Source organism: Aplidium turbinatum, chromosome 8, assembly GCF_918807975.1.
Source record: "Aplidium turbinatum chromosome 8, kaAplTurb1.1, whole genome shotgun sequence".
Taxonomy (NCBI): Eukaryota; Metazoa; Chordata; class Ascidiacea; order Aplousobranchia; family Polyclinidae; genus Aplidium; species Aplidium turbinatum.
Window position 1 is genome coordinate 4,883,790 of NC_137479.1, and position 19,388 is coordinate 4,903,177.

At 38.2% G+C, this 19,388-nt stretch overlaps 1 protein-coding gene across 2 annotated transcripts in view; it reads right to left on the reverse strand.

Annotated features, from left to right (window-relative positions):
* LOC145775960 (atrial natriuretic peptide receptor 3-like) overlaps positions 1–19,388 on the reverse strand; it is a 176,913-nt gene that overhangs the window by 72,964 nt on the left and 84,561 nt on the right. The window contains exons 8-10 of one of the 2 annotated variants that reach the window (XR_014290188.1): positions 9,132–9,273; positions 4,807–4,879; positions 3,712–3,839 (exon numbers count right to left, since the gene is read on the reverse strand). Coding sequence is in view for 1 of the 2 variants with exons in the window: in XM_082587369.1 (XP_082443495.1) it covers positions 3,824–3,839; positions 4,807–4,879; positions 9,132–9,273 (231 nt within the window). In the remaining variant the exon portion in view is untranslated. Of the gene's footprint in view, positions 1–2,799; positions 3,840–4,806; positions 4,880–9,131; positions 9,274–19,388 lie in introns of those variants that run through there. The other variant, XM_082587369.1, reaches the window with a different exon arrangement.

Below are 19,388 nucleotides of genomic sequence, written 5' to 3' on the forward strand. Positions count from 1 at the left end.
GGGGGGCCGAAAAAATTTAAATGACTTTGGCATTTTAACCTCTTAAATACCGGTATCCACAAATATTGCAATATATCAGATTAGTGTTGAGACCAACAATGGCAATAGCGTAACTAGGAAATTTGAAAGAAGGGGGGTTGATGACCCATCGGCGGGGGGTCTGGGGGGCCTCCCCCGGGAAATTTTGAAAAATTACTTTGAATTTGGTGCATTCTGAGAACATGTTCAACAAAAATGTGGGTATGAATATTCCTGTAAGATGGTGCTGTCCGGTGGCATAGCAAAAGTATAAGATCATATTTTCATCGGAATTTTTCGGAAATAAAGCTAAGTCTATGTTTTCTTGTTGCTAATTCCTGGCTTTGTTCTGTCAAGTTGCATTTCACGTAAACATCTTTGTGACGTCATAAACCCTGCACCTGGCAAAACATGAGAAGCAAGCAAAAAAAGCTGCCAGATTTTCACGTAGGGTGGAATGTTCTAGAAATACGTCACGTAATAAAGATATGGCAATCAAAGATCAACTTGTAAACATCCTTATGACGTCATGATAAACGACATTTGGCAATTGTGAAAAACAAAAGAATATTCCAGGTTTGCATGTTTACAAAACGCACTAGAAATAGGTTACATAATAAAAATTTTACAATCAGAGGTTACTACAAGACAGTAACAGATAATAACACATCGCTCAAGAGTTCCACAATCAAAACAGGACGTTCGGTCAAGATACAAAGCAGCCCTTAGCGAGGCTTTGCACATTGATTGTGACAGGAGCATTAGAAGGTCCTTGTTCAAGTAGAAATTTTATTTGAAAGTCTGTAGGTTTTTTTAACAGACTTTGGAAGTTTTTAACAGGCTGTAGAAGTTTTTAGAAAATAGTAACTGAATTTGATATAGTTTGCTCTGCTTGACTTTTCGCTTTGCATTGAATACTTTTTGTAGAATTAATAGCATTTATTGTTCAAAGTTGTTATACTCTATATTGTATTCACCATCCTCTAATTGTGTTATATAACTATATAGCTATCAGTTGAGACGATATTCAATAGTTTCATTCCTATTAATTATCGAAACGGAACAAATGAATAATTACCATGCAACGCCAAACGATTAGTTGAGTTTCAAAACGAAATCAAAGCAAGAAATTTTGCTTCGAAACGAATTATTTTCGTTGCTCTACAAACCAAAGTGATAACAAATCCAAAGAAGGCATCTATACTGTTTTCGTTAGTGCAATTGAGCGCGCAAGCTATGTTCATAGTAGGTTGTGGTAATGTGGTAGGCACAAACAGTAGCATTGAGAGAAGATCCAGGAGGCTCGGAATGATTTTAGGGGCCGGTAACCTTTCTAAGCGGCCTGGAAATTAAAAAAAAAATATATATATATATATATAAAATCAAATATAGTTATTACTATCTGAAGCCTTTACAAATTGTTTCACCTAACGGATCATCAGAAGGTCTTATTCAAATAGAATCTATTTCTATTATATATATTATCTATTATATATTATATATTATTATATATAAATATATTTCTATCAATTAGATTCTATTTGAATAAGACCTTCTGATGATCCGTTAGGTGAAACAATTTGTAAAGGCTTCAGATAGTAATAACTATATTTGATTTAATTTGCTCTGCTTTGCTTTTTTGCTTAGCATTGAGCACTTTTTTGTAGTATTGATAGTTTTCATTGTTTTTATATATATATATATATATAGTCCCTGGATACACGATATTTTTTTATAAGTTCTTAATTTTGGGGATCTCATCGGAATCAGGCCCAAATTAAGCCACTGGGTGGTAAATTAAGACACGGGCCTTATTTGGGAAGGGTACCATATTTTCTACGTCTCTTTGCACAAATCCATTAATATAGAAGGACAGATCTGGTGCGAGATTGCAAAGTCTTGAAATGTGCATCGAGGTTTGCAACATTTTCAAGGTCGAGGTTATTTTTTATCTGCTACGTCCATGCTGGTCAAATGCAAATGAATTGCTTCGGATTTGTTACTGTGGAGCTAGACTAATTGTTAACACAACAGATAAAAAAAATAAGGAGTAAAAAAATACTAAACGTAACAATGTTCCATGCTGGAATTGTTTGCATTATACAGAAAACAAATTAGTGCAAAAATGTCATTTTACTGTTGCTTAGCTCGTTTTCTACTCTTTTGTCATTTGAAGCGGCCATCGCTGCTTATCAAACACTTCTAATTTTGGCTTTTGTGAGAACCGCTGGTAACTAATTAACACCTTTGTTACGACACATGGGTTTGTCTTCTGTATTGTGACACACACTTGCTGGTGTTCATTGACCTAAAACTCAGCAAAATTGACTTACACGTTTAAGAAAAATTGTCAGTTTGACTGAACTGTTTTATTTCATCTGGGTTTTTCGATCAACTCAATCACTGAATCGATCACAGAAGCAAGAACAGCGGATACCAAAATAAAGCTTCGTCGCTTAACTTTTCAACATTTCCCTTTGAATCCACCAATGATCCAACAGGATGCGCATTTCGACATTATGGCAGTCTGTCTCTAAACCAGTGGTTCCCAACCTGTTTAGTGTCGGGGCCGAATTTCAAACTTCAGAGTACGTATGGAGCCGCATGAAAACACTCATGTAATTATAACGAAAATTTTAAAACATGAAAGCATGTACCAACCAATAGCAACACTAACAAGAAAAATAACACAAATCAATTTAATGTCCAATTTGGCATTGGCTTTGAGCTTTAACAAGTTTGTCAAAGCGAGGCGCAATTGCAGAGGATGCAGTGTGCAGTAGCTGCTTGGGGTGGTCATCGGTCAACCGATTGAGACATTTATTTTTGATTCTAATCATTTTGCTAAAAAGTGCTTCAAATACGTAAGTTGATCCAAATATAGAGGCGTTTTTCTGGGCATTGGTTTTCGCAAGAAGGCTTTTGCTTAGCAAGTTTTATAGCCGCAAGAAGGCTAGCTTGGAGCCGCATGCGGCTCTAAGAGCTGCGGTTGGGAATCACCGCCTAAACTGTGGTATCGTCGATGATTCCACGATATAACATTTCAAACGAAAACCTACGTTTTGCCTGGGTTATGTTGCACATCGATCCTTCAGGAAAAAAGAAGTGCGAATATCTTTCATTGACCACAGTACATACTCTACCAAACTAAGAAGGCTTGCCATGTTTACATTGCATTAACGTCGTCGCGTATTAAAAGAAAGTACACTGTCTCAATGCGTTGGTTACTAGACATTAGACAATCTTATGATTTCTGAACAGCTTTAACTTTTATCAAAAGTTTCTTTCCTGGTTTTAGCTCCAACTGCAATCCGATTGTTGCGGTCAATAATTTTGAAGGTGACAGGCGCAAGTGTGTAGCAGTGTAAAGGCGCAACTGAGCACCTACATTATTCCCCGAATCTATTCCATTGCTACGTGCCAAGTAGGAATAAGACTCAGTACCACTTTTAAAATGTCTTTGGTATGACCGATATCGAACACATGTCTACCGATTCAGAAGCGGTTATTTATTTTATTTCAATTTGAATGAGCGGCGTACACAGATTGGCACTGAGCCAAGAGTGTGGATGATAGTTTCGTTTCTTTATTGTAGTTTCATAAAATGGCGTCAAGTGTCAATTTCCAGTCCAAAATACATTTTGATATAGAATCTGATACTTGAACTATTTTTTTCTTGCGCTACCAGCTCACGTTAAATTCAGTTCTATGCAACATCAGAGCGGATTCCAGTTTTGTATCGTAGAGTCCACTGTTACCCGTTGGTTGTAGAGAGATGCTAACTTGTCTTTGTGACTTGACCAACTTAGCAAACTTGAAGTCTAAAAATGTGAACACGTTTTTGGGAGACATAGATTAGAATCGTGACGCGACAATTCATCGAAAGACAATTTATCGAACAACAGTTTATCGAAAGACAATTTATCTAACGACAATTCATCGAAACGACAGTTCATCGAACCGACTTTTTACCGAAACGACAGTTTATCGAACGACGAAGCACATATGCAATGGAATACTCAGGGGTTAGGGGCTAGGGTTAGGGGCTAGGATTTAGGGGTTAGGAGTTAGGGTTCGGGGTTAGAAGTTAGGGGCTAAGGTTATGGTTAATGCTAGGCTTAGGTTTTAGGTTAGGGTTAGGTTTTCGATTAACTGTCGTTCGATAAATTGTCGTTGGGTGAACAGTCGTTTCGATAAACAGTCGTTTCGATTAACTGTCGTTCGATTAATTGTCGTTCGATAAACTGTCGTTTCGATTAACTGTCGTTTGATCAATAGTCGTTCGATAAACTGTCGTTCGATAAACTGTCATTGGATAAACTGTCGTAGTACCGATTAGAGTAGCCTTCTGTAAAACGTAATAATCGCAGCAGGAAAAGTGCAGGAAACATAGAATTCATAAATCTTCATATTAAACTTCAATCAACTGTGACATAATCAATTTTCATATCCTATTTCTGTACTACCAACTACATTATAAATTGTTGGTAGACCATAGCTACTTTTCATCGGCTGGTAGCGAGCAGCTGGCATATTGTAGCGATAACGCACTACTTTAAAGTATCGTATGCCCGCCTCTGAGAATACTAGTGAGGCCTTGCCATAAAATTGATGTAGCATTAAGTTTAAGGGTATTTATTGTTTACACCAACAAAAAAGTAAGCTTAGAATACCGATTCCAAAGCGATAATAATTTGAACTATGATTTTTACAATGCTGGGTAGTACGACATATCTAATGTAGCCTAATAATAATGTGTAGCTTCGACTGACTTCAAAAAGAACGTACTTGTACATGATAAATATAGCCGCACAGCCTGCAAGAAGAAGCCCTGCACACCCGCCAAGAACATAGTAAACAGCTGTAAATACATTCAAGTGTGAATGCTCATTCATTGCCTACAGCTCATCCAGCTTATTTCCATAAAACGTTGTTTTACTTAAGACATAAAAAATTACCGGTTGCTTAAATTAACACTTTATTGCTTCTAACCATATCCCATTAAATCAAATTTTAAACAACAGCAGGTCAACTTAAAACTAAGTAACCTACCAAATTATACCAAAAGAAGTTTTTTGCTGGTTCATTTCTTGAATAATAGCTGTTATATAGCCTATCGTTTGTTTCTTTCATACATTTTTAGTCCAGGAGTTATACGAGTTTAATTACATTTTCATTAGGAAATTTAAGGAAGAACTTTTAGACGTATTTTTGGGCGTAGAATCCAAAAATCGAGTGCTTACACGCCAAAAACTGGACATTTTTGAGATATTAGCAATTTTTAATGTTTTTGGGCTACTTCCGTTTTTTATTTTCTAATTTTTTTCTTTACCCATTTGTCATAGAATTAAGACAGCTTCTTAGTTTAAAAAGTGAAATTGGTCAAATTCTGCCAAGACAAAAGGTTATCTGTCATGGTTTTTGAGTAACTATAACAGTTTTTGTGTTTTTCAAATATGAAACTGTAAAAAAATGCAATCTGAAATACAAGATTTAGTTAGATAATGTTAAAATCATCATTCTGACTTTCACTGTCATCTGAATCGTCAGATAAATTCGAATCCTCGTAGTCACTGTCATTGTTATCTACTTCCAGAGAATCTGGCAGCTGAGAGTCTTCAAACCAATTTGGCACTATCTTGCCGCTATTATCCTCTTTCCACCCATGGTCTAAGGGTGACTCTGTCACAGGCTTGAATTCATTTGCAAGTTTCCACATCCTTGCAATAAAATTTGCTCGCTTAATGTGCTGGATAAACGCTGCCCTACAAGGAGGGATTGCTGTAGGTTCCAAACCTTTTACTTTTTGCAGAGGCCGCTCACTATGTATTGGCGTAAACTTCGTTTCAAATATAACTCTGCGGGCTTCATTGACGTCACGAAGTTGCCTTTTCCCGTATGTTGCACATACAAACTCTTCGAGAGCAGCTTCCGTGGCAGAGCTAACACTGACGGAACTGCCTAAATCTGCCAGTGCTTGAAGGAATTGAGGGTACTTTAATGCAATTAAGAGTGGTTTAGTTTTCCCTTTGCCAAAGAAACAGGAATTGTAATCACACCCTGTGATGGCATGGTATCCTGGCAAGCTGTACAGAATAAGCCATTAATTTCACTGAGCTCCTCCATCATGCTTCTGATGGTAACAATACGCCGAGTATTGTTGTAAGCATGACCCATTTCTAATGAAACTTCTGTTTGCAGATCCACATCGCTGCAATAATGCAAGAGAATGATCATTACATCTGTGTCATTACAACGCACATTCACTCGCAGAGGATTGTTACTACTTTTGTAGAGCTGAAAGATGTGATGCACCATCCTTGTGTCCGCTTCATTGTGTTCGCAGTCATATAAACAGCAGTCCTGTCTTATCACAAGATTTTCACTTTGCACACCAAATTCATAGCACTTTTTTTCCTTTGCCATAATTACTTTCTTGTTCCCGATTACTTCAGCATAGGATTTGACTGCCACTCATAAAACAAGAAAGCAAGGAAAGAATCTTTGAACTGTGATGAGGATAGGCACTATGAAAATTCGTTAGGTCTTTTTTGGCTAGGACCAGTAATGCTGATGACAGTGTCGGTGTCCCCCCGAATTTCATGAGCCGAATCTTTGATTGTGTTCTGAGTATAATCGTCACATACAAAGTGCACTTCTTCGCTAGTAGCTTTATAAATCATAGTTAAGAGAGCTTTGACAATTCCACCATAAGTAGAAGGAAGGTTCGTAATCATTCTGATGAAGAACATGCCATCAAAAATACTCACATCGCTTCCCGTATTCAATGGTTCATTAACTGCCCTCGCAAGTGACTCAAGGTGATTAGCCAATTTGGACTTGTTGGTTGCGGTCATACTTCCATCTACATTACATGGACTAAAGGGAACTACTGACAGTGGGTGAGACAGGACTATTCATAAGTCAAGCTTTTTTTTGGCAGGACAAGTAAAGAAGTCTGCTAAACATGTATCTGGAACATTTCAGCTCTACCACTTTCTTATCTTTTGTGGTGACGAAAACCTTTGCTGCATTGCTAGCGAAATTTCTAACTTGCCTTCTCTTGATGGGCTTTTTAATTCGAGCTGGATCTTCTTTTTTTTCATCAAGGAACTCCTGTTGCCATTCAGAACCTTTGCTAATTATGTTCAAGAGATCATTTCTGATCTCATCTGCTGGAGCTGGTTTTCCAGACGATAGCTTGATTAAGTGATTGCTTTGTTCAACATGTTGAAATGGATTCATTGTCGAATCGATAGTTTCACCAACCTTCATGAAATCAGCATGGTCTATTTTTATTATGTAGGGTTTTTAATTCCTGGTAAACAGTTTCATAATGTTTCATACCAGCCTTCTCCATTGCATAATTTATCACTTGACTCCTTACATACCTCGTGACATTCCATCTTCGTTGGGCAGGAAAACTCTGGGTGAACGCACTTATGCCAGTCATCCTGGATGCAGCATCCACATTCACAGTCATCTCCACTGCTTGATCAACAGGTAATCTGGAGAAGGAATGTCCAGACAACCTCACAGAGAAGGCTCCTTTCTTCAGCTGATCACGTATGCCAGGGTGTGTGTAGTCCATGTTCAACAGTTTCAGGAAGTACAGTAGCATGTGTCTGGAATAGTTGGGCTTGTTGCATGCAAAAAACTCAGGGATTATTGTTTTCAGAACATAAGTGAAGAGCTCAATATCATTCGTCTTTACAGCTCTGTTCATAAGTAAAAATCGCTGTACAAGATTGAGAAACCAGAACTGGGCTGTACCGCCATGGTTCCAGTTCCTGTGTCGTCACAGAACTTCTCATAATCATTCATACGACCTTTAAAGGCATCTGATTTCTCTACATCTTCAATATGTATACTGTTTCGAAGCATTGCTGTGATGATAGCATGTCTATTCACATTGTCCTTCATCTGCTCTAAGAACGACTCGATCTACATGTTTTTTCCTGAACGCTGTGGCAAGTAAAACATGTAATCGCTTACACCTGTTGCAATGCTTTCCTGATAAATAAGGATGTATGTACCTCCAGAATCCTCTATCAGGTAGCTCAAGCAACCAAAGTACCTGAACATGATGTGGAACGATCCATAGTGGATGAATATCAAATCTGGGAGCCAGAATATTCTGGATTTGGGCAGCAGGCTTTGCAATACCAAGGTCATACGTAACATTCATGTAATGTTCCTTGCATTCATCCGCTACTTTCAAGCTTTTTTTCATAGTATCAAGAACTGCATCATGTCTTGTAGGTGGTTTCCTTATATTTGGCATGTATGCAACTGTCTGGGGTGGCAGGGGATCTTTTGTAAGTTGAGCATTCCATCCTGACCACATAGGCGTGTCTTTACAGCCAGCAAAGGTGATTGACCAAATCACACCCCTTTTGTCACATTTTGTAGATTTTCAAGAGAAGGCATATCGAAAGTTTTGAAATTGGTAGAAACTATCTTTGGCTTTTTTGTTACAGGCTCCAGCTCAATGTGAGGGATTTCAAGACTCCTTTTTCTAATTTCGTATCTTTATTCTCATCATAATTGTCCCAAGCAATCGCAGTTGCTAAACCTTTTTCTCCAATTATTCCTTCTGGAGAGCACGTAATGAAACAAGCACAAACGTAACCCAACTTTAGAAAAATTGTGCAAAGTGAAGTCATCAAAACTGAAAATTGTGAAGTAACAATAATATTTATTCTATGAAAGTTGGTTCGAATTGAAACGAAACAACCAGACCACAACCCATCACAGCTAAAATTTTGCCGCGACCAGGAAACAAAACTACCCGAATTCCAAGGGAAAACAGCGGAACTAGCAACTTTGGTTTTGAGCCATGTATTCAAATGCAGCCGCTATCCAATGACAGAGAATTTCTCCTGAGCTCCCAAGCAATGACGTCATTCTCTTGCTAGCCCAAAAAATGCAAATATCTCAAAAATGTCCAGTTTTCGGCTTGTAAGCACTCGATTTTTGGATTCTACGTCCAAAAATACATCTAAAAAAGTCATCGTTGAAATTCCTAATGAAAATGTAATTATAAAAGCCATGTAACTCCTGCTCTATTTTGGACAATGAAAAATAAATTGAATTGAATCAACATTACTTACTTCTATCAGGCTCAATGACCACTTGGCAATGTTCATTTTCATATCCACACAATGGCATATTCAAAGGTACCACGCTTCCAGGCCAGTCGATGCTCCCAAGCTCTTCAAATGTTCCAGTGCTGCTATGATAAGTCAACACAACCTGTAACAGGCGTGTGCCATGAAGTCAACAAGGATTCGTCTAAATCGTTGAATGTATCACTTGGTACCATTGAAAAAGTTGTTGAATGAATGTGCCATGCCGAAACTTTTTCAACGTAACCAAATTTAATGAGAGGACTGTTTGGGAAAGTGAAGCAAAAAAATAATTTAATTTGATCCTTTATAGCTCAATGTTGCAAATTTGCATCACGTTGTACTGTTCTTTATGGGAAATGTTAGATTTATCCAAGATCATGAAGCTGGCCACAGTCTCGTACAATGCTTGCGCATGCACCTCCGGTCAGAAGTTAAAACAATTGGCCGGAGTTTGGCGGAATCGAAAGTGGTTCTATCACTAGTTAGTGATTGTAACAATTGACTAAACGATTCGCTTGTGAAGTCGTTTACTGACTTAGCCGGAATGTGACAACAAACATTTCTTGAAAACATTTCATTTGGTTGGCATTACACATAAAGCGTCGGACGAGAAACTCGATAGTCAGGAATTACTAAAATCTGCAAGATACATAAAATGACAATTGTGAGATAAATTTGACTATGCACTATAACTGTGTGGCGCCCGAGAGCTAATTTTCTCTGACGTAGCGCGTGTCAATCTCATGACGTCATGTCGAATTCCAGAATCTTCCTTTCCAACCAACATATACCGCGTGCTTTCGGATGCAGTCTTGTAATCAATTGTAATCAATTTTTGCATTGTGCCTGAATCGCAGTCCCACTGTATTTCATCGACACGTAAATCCACCGTTATATTACGTTAAATGGTCGCATGTAGAATTGTCAATGCCTGTGGATTGCGCCTTTCCAATTAAAGCTAGAGTTCTTTTTAAGAAACGGCAACCATGATCCCTCACTACTATTCAACCACTATTCAGTATTCAAGATTATTCTATTCAAGCTATTATTCTGTTTGTAATCAAGTTGGTTGGTTGATTTCTGAGGCTTCTAGTATGTAAAAGGTAATATGCAGAATTCTGTCCTCTGGAAGATACAGTCGTAGCCGCCGTTTCCTTTACCCCAAAGTTGAAGTTCTTTTTGTTATGACGGAGTTCCTAATGTAGTACGCCAGCATGCTAGTGTTTCGGTAGGCGGATTGTCAATAGTTCGGTGTTCTCATTTCGCTATGTTTGGATTTCTGTTCTTCTGAAACTAGCAGTCAAGTTAATAAACAATGCAATGTTAAAGAATTCTATCTCGTGGTCAAATACTATTCCGTCAAACCAGTCGATAGATAAGACAGTGAAGAAGATTATCGTGTCCTGGTCATTCCTCGCCAGTTCTGATCTCGGTTCTGCCCAGGAATGTCGCCGTCAGCACGGACGGCTGCATATGAGCGCGCGAGCTAACTACCGCGTCCGCTACATATTTATGATGACCCCGACGTGATTTTGCTAAACTGTGAATTAATAACGTGATTTAACTGTGAACTGACTGACTGTGAGCTGATCTTTGGTTGCACTGGATTATTCTGGAGTACATCACGGATTACAACAAGCCTTGCCCTTCATCGGACGCTCCTTCAACGACGACGCCGTGAAACTTAAAGTGCCCCTGACAGGTTGGATCCAAGTATAGTACCTTTTTAAAGCATTTCCTAGCGCATAATTATACTTAGCGAACTTTTTAATCTTAACCTCGTAGCTCGACTGGTTAGGGCGTAATTTATATCAAACGACTGTTCCGCAGCGCCACCACAGGCGAAACTCATATTTCACTGCTCTGGGACGACTTTGGTGGTATTACGTCATCCTAAGTGGGCGTCGTTAACGACGGATGAAACAAACGCTTCTTAGATGTAAATGGTGGATCACAGTTTGGTCGGATTTGGTACAAGCGGTTGCTTTTTTCAAAGATTTATTGTTTTTTGCAGTTTAATAAAACTGTACTGGATACGTTCCTACAAAACCTAAAATATACTTGAAGTGAAAAATGAAGACATTTACGAATCATCATTCATATTTAATTCATCATCACTATTCAAAAATAAATAAAAGTTCTCTCTCTCTCTCTCATAATGTGCCTTCAGTTGGCCATTGAAATTCGGTGTAACGGCCATCTGGATCTAGAAAATTGTTTCGGATTCACCAAACAATGCATGACGGCAGCACAATCCGATTGTTGCTTCCGAGAGCATCAAACTGAAAACTGCAAGCAGTGAGCTTTGCGCAATGCAAGTTGTCAGTGCCAGTTTTAACAAAATCTTAGTTATACAGTTACGTACATAGCAGAGTCTATACATGTAAAAGCCTACTTTACCTGTGCAAGGGTACGTTTTTGTAAACGTTGTTGTTTAGAAGTGCTGGAATCATCATCAGCAACTGGTTGCATGTTTACTTTTATAGATGGTATGGCAGATTTTTTCAAAATGTAAAGTTCGCTCAAGCCCATTTTTACTTTAGTGGTATTAACAAAATCATCTTCATTGAAGTGAAGAGAACATAATACGACTAGTTTTGTATGGCCCATCCTACTTTCGAACACTTGAAGAAAACTTTGACCATTTTCTTCTCAGCACCTTGTTTTGTGGAAAAGCGTGAAAAGAAAGCACACGGTCTTTGTCACTGACACCGTCACATAAACAGCAGTGCCTCAACCATAAATTAAAGGTAGGCTACTGTTTGGGAGATACTATTGTTACACTACAAATGGCTATAGCCAGGTTAGGACAAATAAAAAAGTATCAAAATTGTAGCCCTATGAAACTGCAATTTCAATTGAATTGAGATGCTGTTTGATAAAAATAAACTCAACCTATTTGATCGAAACCTGATAGTAATAATAAGTTCGCTGTTTCATTTCGGTAATTCTTAATTTGCACATGCTTTAGACCTACAGAGCCCCACACATTCACGTTTTGCAGTAGCCGTACTATAAATTACCAAGTCACCACAGAGAAAAAATGTATCCTTCCCGCTTACTGTGACGTCACAGCGGTGTTGCCGTTTTTATTTTCGTAATTGACTGATTGCCAGATTCGCCGAAAGTGAACAAAAGTTTGCAAGCGTGTAACTTAGTAGCCTGTTGATATTTTTTACGATTTACTGGTCAGGAAAGTTTGTTAGTGTCATCTCTTTGGTATCTTAGGTAAATTTAGCACATTTATTTTCCTGTCAGAGGCACTTTAAGTTAAGTGACACTAATTAATGATGATTGAATATTATTTTTACATTATCGTAGTAGCCGTAAGCCTTTTAATCTCCCTCGCCGTTGTCGTTCTTGGTCGTCGCCTCACTCGTTGCTCGCGATCGGGGCGTCTTGACAGCAGCGATGACAATGTGTTTCGCCTCCGTCTGGACGACTCCTTTCAGACACTGGGCTGTGGTGCTTGTAGGTACCTTAGGCTTTGTTACACGTTCACTGTTTAGTTCGTCGTCCTGGGCACGACGTAAAACTGCAACCCTTTCTTAGTCCTGGGTAAGACTTGAAACTGCATACATTTCCTCAGTTAATCACTCCCTAGTTTAGTAGTTCTCTGCTCTGTAGTTGTCTTTAGGAGCTGCGCCTTCCCCATCTAGGCGTGCGACGCAGCACACTTCCTGTATATAGTACTTGTTATAATCCCTGACTGACCACCATCGTTTTGTTCACGTATCGCCTTGTTGTTTATCTTTGTAGTCACTGTTGTTTGGAACTTGCTTGTTAAGGTGGTATCATAGATATAAGTCAACATGCTGCTTGCGACTAGCTTGTCCGTCGCTTTTGCCTTTTTGGCCTTGTCCTGCCACTGCTATCGTTACCTAGTTATCATAGATATAAGCCGACATGCTGCTTGCGAATAGCTTGCCCGTCGCTTTCTGCCCTACTGGCCTTGTTTCGTCACAGCTACTCGCATTCATCTGTCCACTGCTTCCTGTCCTGTTGGACCGGTTCCCCGTGCAGTCGCTTCGCATAGCTATCATGCTTTCAGTGTATTCATCATTCAGTCCCTGTACTTGCAGCACTCATATACACATTAAATGCTTTCGTAGTGTTCACCTGTAATAACCGTTGCGTTTTGATTGTAACCTTCTTGTTGTAATTGTAACCTTGTTGTAGTAGTAGTTGTAACTTTGTTGTAATTGTAACTTTGTTGTAATTGTAACCTCGTTGTAGTTGTAACCTTGTCGTAATTGTAACCTATATGCAAGTGTAATTCATGATTGTTATCGCCCTCACTAACCGCATTTTTGTTGCACAGAATAGTCTTGTCACTCGCCGGATGTCCGCTGCACGACACCTCTGCTTCAACCGACCGTCAGAGCCGACCAGCCGCTCTTCAAGGACAGACGGACTGTTAGCGCTCGCGCCGTGCGGAGGGGATCCGACCCCGTTCTTGTTTTCAGTGTATACCGTGTCATCGATTTAATTTAGACATCACCTTATATATACTGTGGCTTGTACTTGCACGTTTCTTCCGCCTCACATGTTTTTGCTTCATGCACCTTCATCAGAAGCCAAACGGTTCGCACCGTTTTCTTGCGGGGTGTTTGTGGCGCCAGAGAGCTAATATTCTCTGACGTAGCGCGTGTCAATTCCGTGACGTCAGGTCAAATTCCAAAATCTTCGTTTCCAATCAACATATACCGCGTACTTTCGGAATGCAGTCTTGCAATCAATCTTTGCATTGTGCCTGAATCGCAGTACCACTGTATTTCATCGACACATAAATCCACCGTTATAGTACGTTAACTGTTTGAAGGTTGGGGGGGGGGGGGGGGCTGTCAATTCAACTTTTTTGCATCAACAGTTGTATCTCTAAAACCAATGAGGCTGCGACTATGAGATTTCTTGACTTTTCCTAACTTTCATTCACCTCTATTGAGCTGAAATTTTGAGGGAATAAAGTTTATAAATTGAGAGATATAAGGCATTTCTCAGCACATCCTCTGAAATATTTCATATTTTATTGTTCAAAATTTTCCCACCAGCTGGATGAAAGTAATTAATTTGGCCCATGTCTCGTTAATCCTAACTGCTTCACAGCGTGAAGGAAATTGGCAGTATGCGTGGACCTTTTGTTCTCACCACGGCTTATAACCCTTTGAGGACCGCTGGGACATATGTGTCCCATGCACTTAACCGATTACCACGCAGTTAACTTTAAAAAAATTGCGACTACTGATACCCTAACGTAGTATTGGATGTTTATCCTTCAAAATAAATATAAAAAATGGAAACTCTAAATCATTTTTCTTGGTGTTATTTCAGTTTGAAAACAGTGAAAAGTTGAGGTTGCAAGTGCATTTTTTTAGTGACGTAATTGAGAAATTTTCATGTCATTTAAAAAAAAAAATTTGGTTGCAATGTGGTCTTAAAGACTTCTTTTTTGTTGCATGGCAGTTAAAATTAGGATAGAAGCGAAAATTACGGCATGAAAGGAGATTTTGTTTGCATGGGACATATGTGTCCCATCGGTCCTCAAGGGTAATTTTTTATGTTTCTTTAGAGAATGTGTATTCACTATATTCCAGGATAAAAACACAATGGTTAGGCTAACTGAAAGTTCTGCAGACTGTTGAAGGTGATAAATTTTTGACTAAAGAACATTAACAGCTAAATTAAACTATTTTAGGCTGCTAAACTGCAAATAACTAGCAAGCATTAGCAATGCAAAAAAGTATCTCATACATCCACAAGTACAATTCTCTGCACATCTTTAATCAGTGCATTTGCCCAAATAGCCCACTAAAGTTTCTACAGTTACATGCTAAAAGTTCTGCCCTTGCACACACTATGTTTTGTCAAGAATAGGCTATCTGTATATTCCAGGGTAGTCTGCTATTATGCAGTTTACAAAGCTGTTATGCTGTTGGCCAATAACTTGCTTATCTTTCATATGATTTAGCCTATTTCAAGCATATTTCAGCTTCATTCAGTATTTATATTTTGCGATTTATTTCAGAAATTTATTATACATAATTACATGCACAATAGTGCTAAAATGCCATCTATTGCTCGTACAAAAATGTTTCATTTGGATGAAGAATCGGTTAGTCAACTTCTGTATTGTGATGATAGCGATGACGAAGATGTTTTGGTGCTTGATGAAGAAGATACTGGGTTCTTGGAAGATTTAAAAAATGTTGTCAACAATGGTGGTGATTTTCCCATTGAGGTTGTTATTGAACTACCAAAACAAAGTTCAGCTGGTCACACATCTCAAGCTGAACCACATGTGGTACCGGTAGATCATTTTTCAATGATGTCAATGAAAGCCAGTCACTGACAAGAGAATGTTACAGCTCCCACTTTGTTGATATGGAAGAAGTCAAGGTCTACTGGTACACCTGTAGGCCTAGACTGTCAATTGTCTGGTCTAGGCCTACTGTGCAGCAACTAATAAGTTGGAAAACAGGACAAACAATAAATGTGAAGAGTGCAATATTTTCCTTTGCTATGTGAATGGCAGGAACTGTTTCAGAATGTACCATCAAGTGTAAATGCATTTTACAATAACTCTCAATGATACACTGTTAGACCGTTAATGTTCTTCATTGTGTATTACAATGTTCTGTTTTGTTGTACAATTACATTGTATTGTGAAATTACAAAAATATGCATACATAGTAGTATGCATCCGAAAAGTTACTTGTTTTGCAGTAAATGCTGTAGGTGGTAGGCTACTTCAGGTTGTTAGTGGTAGACATTCACTGTCATACCTTACAAAGACTGCATATGAAACAGAAGAATTTGTTTTGTATATATATAAAACTTTTGTCTATTGTGTTTTTAGTCATGTTTTTTAGTCACTGTAATAGCAAAAATTAAAATACCAATGTTTAAGTATTGCGGATAAAAAATTACCTTTGAGGACCGATGGGACATATATGTCCCATGCAATATCTTCCGCATATGAAATATTTTTTTAATTTTTTTTTTTGTAGATGTTTTTTATATGACATATAAAGTGTAAACAAACAAATTCTACCTAAAAATTTCTTCGGGAAAATTAATGGTCCTCAAAGGGATAAGCAACGTCGATACAAGAAAAGCTTCAATTTTGATACGATGAGTTACCGTCGCTTGCGGTAGAAATTGCGTAAAATTAAACATAAGACTTGATGCCAATGCATCTAAAGCGAGAATTGTTTTTCGCAGACAATGATGTCCTTTCAATCCAACAAAGCATAGGCTACAACGTTATTGCAATGACTCAGCGTCATTTGGAGTAAATTTGATGTAAAATGTGAGATAAGTATTGAAAGTGATCGACTTGTTTTGTTTCACTCTCATTTCTCGTGACATATTCAACGTTGTGGACTGCTTTTAGATTGTTCTGTTTGGGCCACAACACTTTTTTGAATAATTTGAAATTTACCTACTGTAGAAGCTGCGCTGTAACATATTATTTGGTTTCAAATCTTTCCTTTTGTCCGACTCACTATCAAAAGCAGAAAAGGCGTCGATGTTCCCAAAGCTTCTCACATATACTTGTAAACATTTATTTTCAAGTCGACATGTAAAGATTTGAAATGCAATACGCTTCTCATTTGTGTAGGATAAACCAGAACATCACGCTTTTGTGAAAAGGACGATCGTTCTACCACGTTTATACGTGAAGCGGCTGAGTTGAATCAATATATTCGAGGCTTCTTGTACCAGGTTCACTGTCACTGATAAACTAAACCGCAATGCAGTACCTCGCAAAGCAATTGTATCATAACATTTCCATGTGCTATAACTCGTCATAAATTGTGAAAACTTGTGTATTTACTTGTCAAGTTGTCTCATGTGAAATACAAGTTTACATAGCAATGTCACAATAAAATCTTATCTCCGTTTACCAAACTAAAGATATGAACTTATGCGACGTCTTGCAACGTTGAATCGACGGAAAGGCGGGTAACTGCCAACCTAAACTAAGAATGCATGAAAGAAATCGTTTATTGTCGAATGGACGTGACGTCAGAAAACGATAAATCGACATAGGCTAGCGGCGAGACATATTTTAGTTAGATAATGACACTCGGCAGCGCGTTTACATTGAATAAAAATACCTTTATTTTATCCATTTCTATTTCCATTCTTCCTAGTTTCGTCTCACAATAACAAACAGATGAAGTTACGCATATTTACTAAATTATTCAATAAACAATAATGCATCCAGCATTATGTCAGCGCTGATTGACTAGACATATTCACGATTTGGCCGAGTTGTGTGAGAATTGTACTCAATTAATCGCATCATTTATTGTAGGTAACACCTGCAAAAATTCAAGTAATTGCAGACTCTGCCTTCATAAGTGTAGTTTAGAAGTAGCCATCTCATATTGAGCCAATGGAATCAATGTAAAATAGAACGCTTTTACTTGATAGCGCGTGTGATATATAGGTTTTATGTGACAACTACTTTCAGTTACATTGAAAGTGAATGAGTAAGCATTATGCAGTCTGTGACAAGGAATGGAAATGTATAATCAGAAAATATAACATCATAAAGTATATTGCGTTATGTACATCTAGTAATTTTTATGAACATGGTATCATTTTGCAGGCAGGCGTTTTTATAGGGAAACAAACTTATTCCATAGTTTGATTTATAGCACTTATCCAACTGTTTCATAATGCGAATAGCTGTTTTAGTTGAATTTAGAAAAAAATATAACTTATAACCGCAAACAAATGCAACTTTTTTCATGTTTTAGAGGCAATCGGCAGTACAGTGAACTATAGTGGTACATAACATAACCCGTATGCGGAGTAATCGCAAGGGTCAACCCAAGTAATGGAAAGGTTGTTTTTGAATTATGGTGATGGAATTCTTGTAATGCTATTGAACTTCGTCTTGTTATGAAAAACTTATATTGTTTGCATTTGCAAGAAATATCAAACTTTTGGATTTTTTTTATCACTGAACTGTCCGTTAGTAGAATGTTTCTTTATTACCTTAGTTAGGCCTATTGGTAAGTCAGGAAAGTATTTGTTGATGTGACATAATATGAGGATATTCTAAGAGACCGAGTTATTTTGTAAATAATATTTGATTTTTGGACACCATCAAAATTTTCACACAATACACAAATGCGCATCGAGATATAGTGCTCATAGTTGGGAAAAGTTAGATTGTGATAATTACAACTCGCCTAAGTAGGCCTACAGCAAGGGACAATCAAAATAGATGAAACCGCATTCATGGTAATATAGACGTTTTGCAAACTGCTCTTTTCATTTTCAATATAATAACAAGAATGACAGCTTATTTTCACTAAACATATAAACAAATATCAAAAATTATGGATGAACAGCGCATCTATATTTTTCGGCTTAGGTTGCACGAGACCTTCTGGCAGCTGCACGAGACCTTCTGGCAGCCTCTGGTGGAAGCCCTAGCAAACAGTGGTGCCACGCGGCGTGGTGTGAGCAATGGTCAAGCACGTCCCCACTTCGCCAAGTATTCAGATCCCCGTCCGAAATCCAGCTGGGACATGGCCTCTCTAGACTTGCCTCATCAAGGCGTAACCGTTTGCTCACTGGTGTTGGACGCTATGGTGCAGACATGTTGCGTTGGGGCTTGGCAGAGAGTGCTGCTTGTGAGTGTGGCGAAATGCAGACGGCAGCCCACATTATCAAGGATTGCCGGCTATATAGACCACCCCATGGTATGGAAGGTCTAATTTCCATCGATGACGACACCAGGCAGTGGCTAACCAACGGATGCCCTGACATATAGCGACAATACGAGAGAAGAAGAAGGCTTAGGTTTAACAATGCATTTTAGCCGTCAAAATGATGGAATATTTGGTAATTTTGTTGAGACATACCATTGCCCAATCGTTGAATTTACATCAGAAATAATTTTATTAGATGATTATCAGTTTCATGCACATGGTTTTATTTAGCGTTACAATGTTGTTTGTCAAGCCACGTGGCGTTCATGGTCATAACGCAACATTGCAGAAACAGCCAATATTGATACCAGGTAGGCCTACTAATTATTATGCTGCTTTCGTCGAATCTAAGTCGCTAAACGACGAAATTATGCAAACGCCTGTTGGATTTCCCTTCTACGTGTAGTTTATCATAAACGTGAAAGCATTGCTCAAGAAGCTAATCTGAATCACCGGAGATAACCATAATATTCATATAGTTTCATCATCAGTAAATATGTAAAGTGCA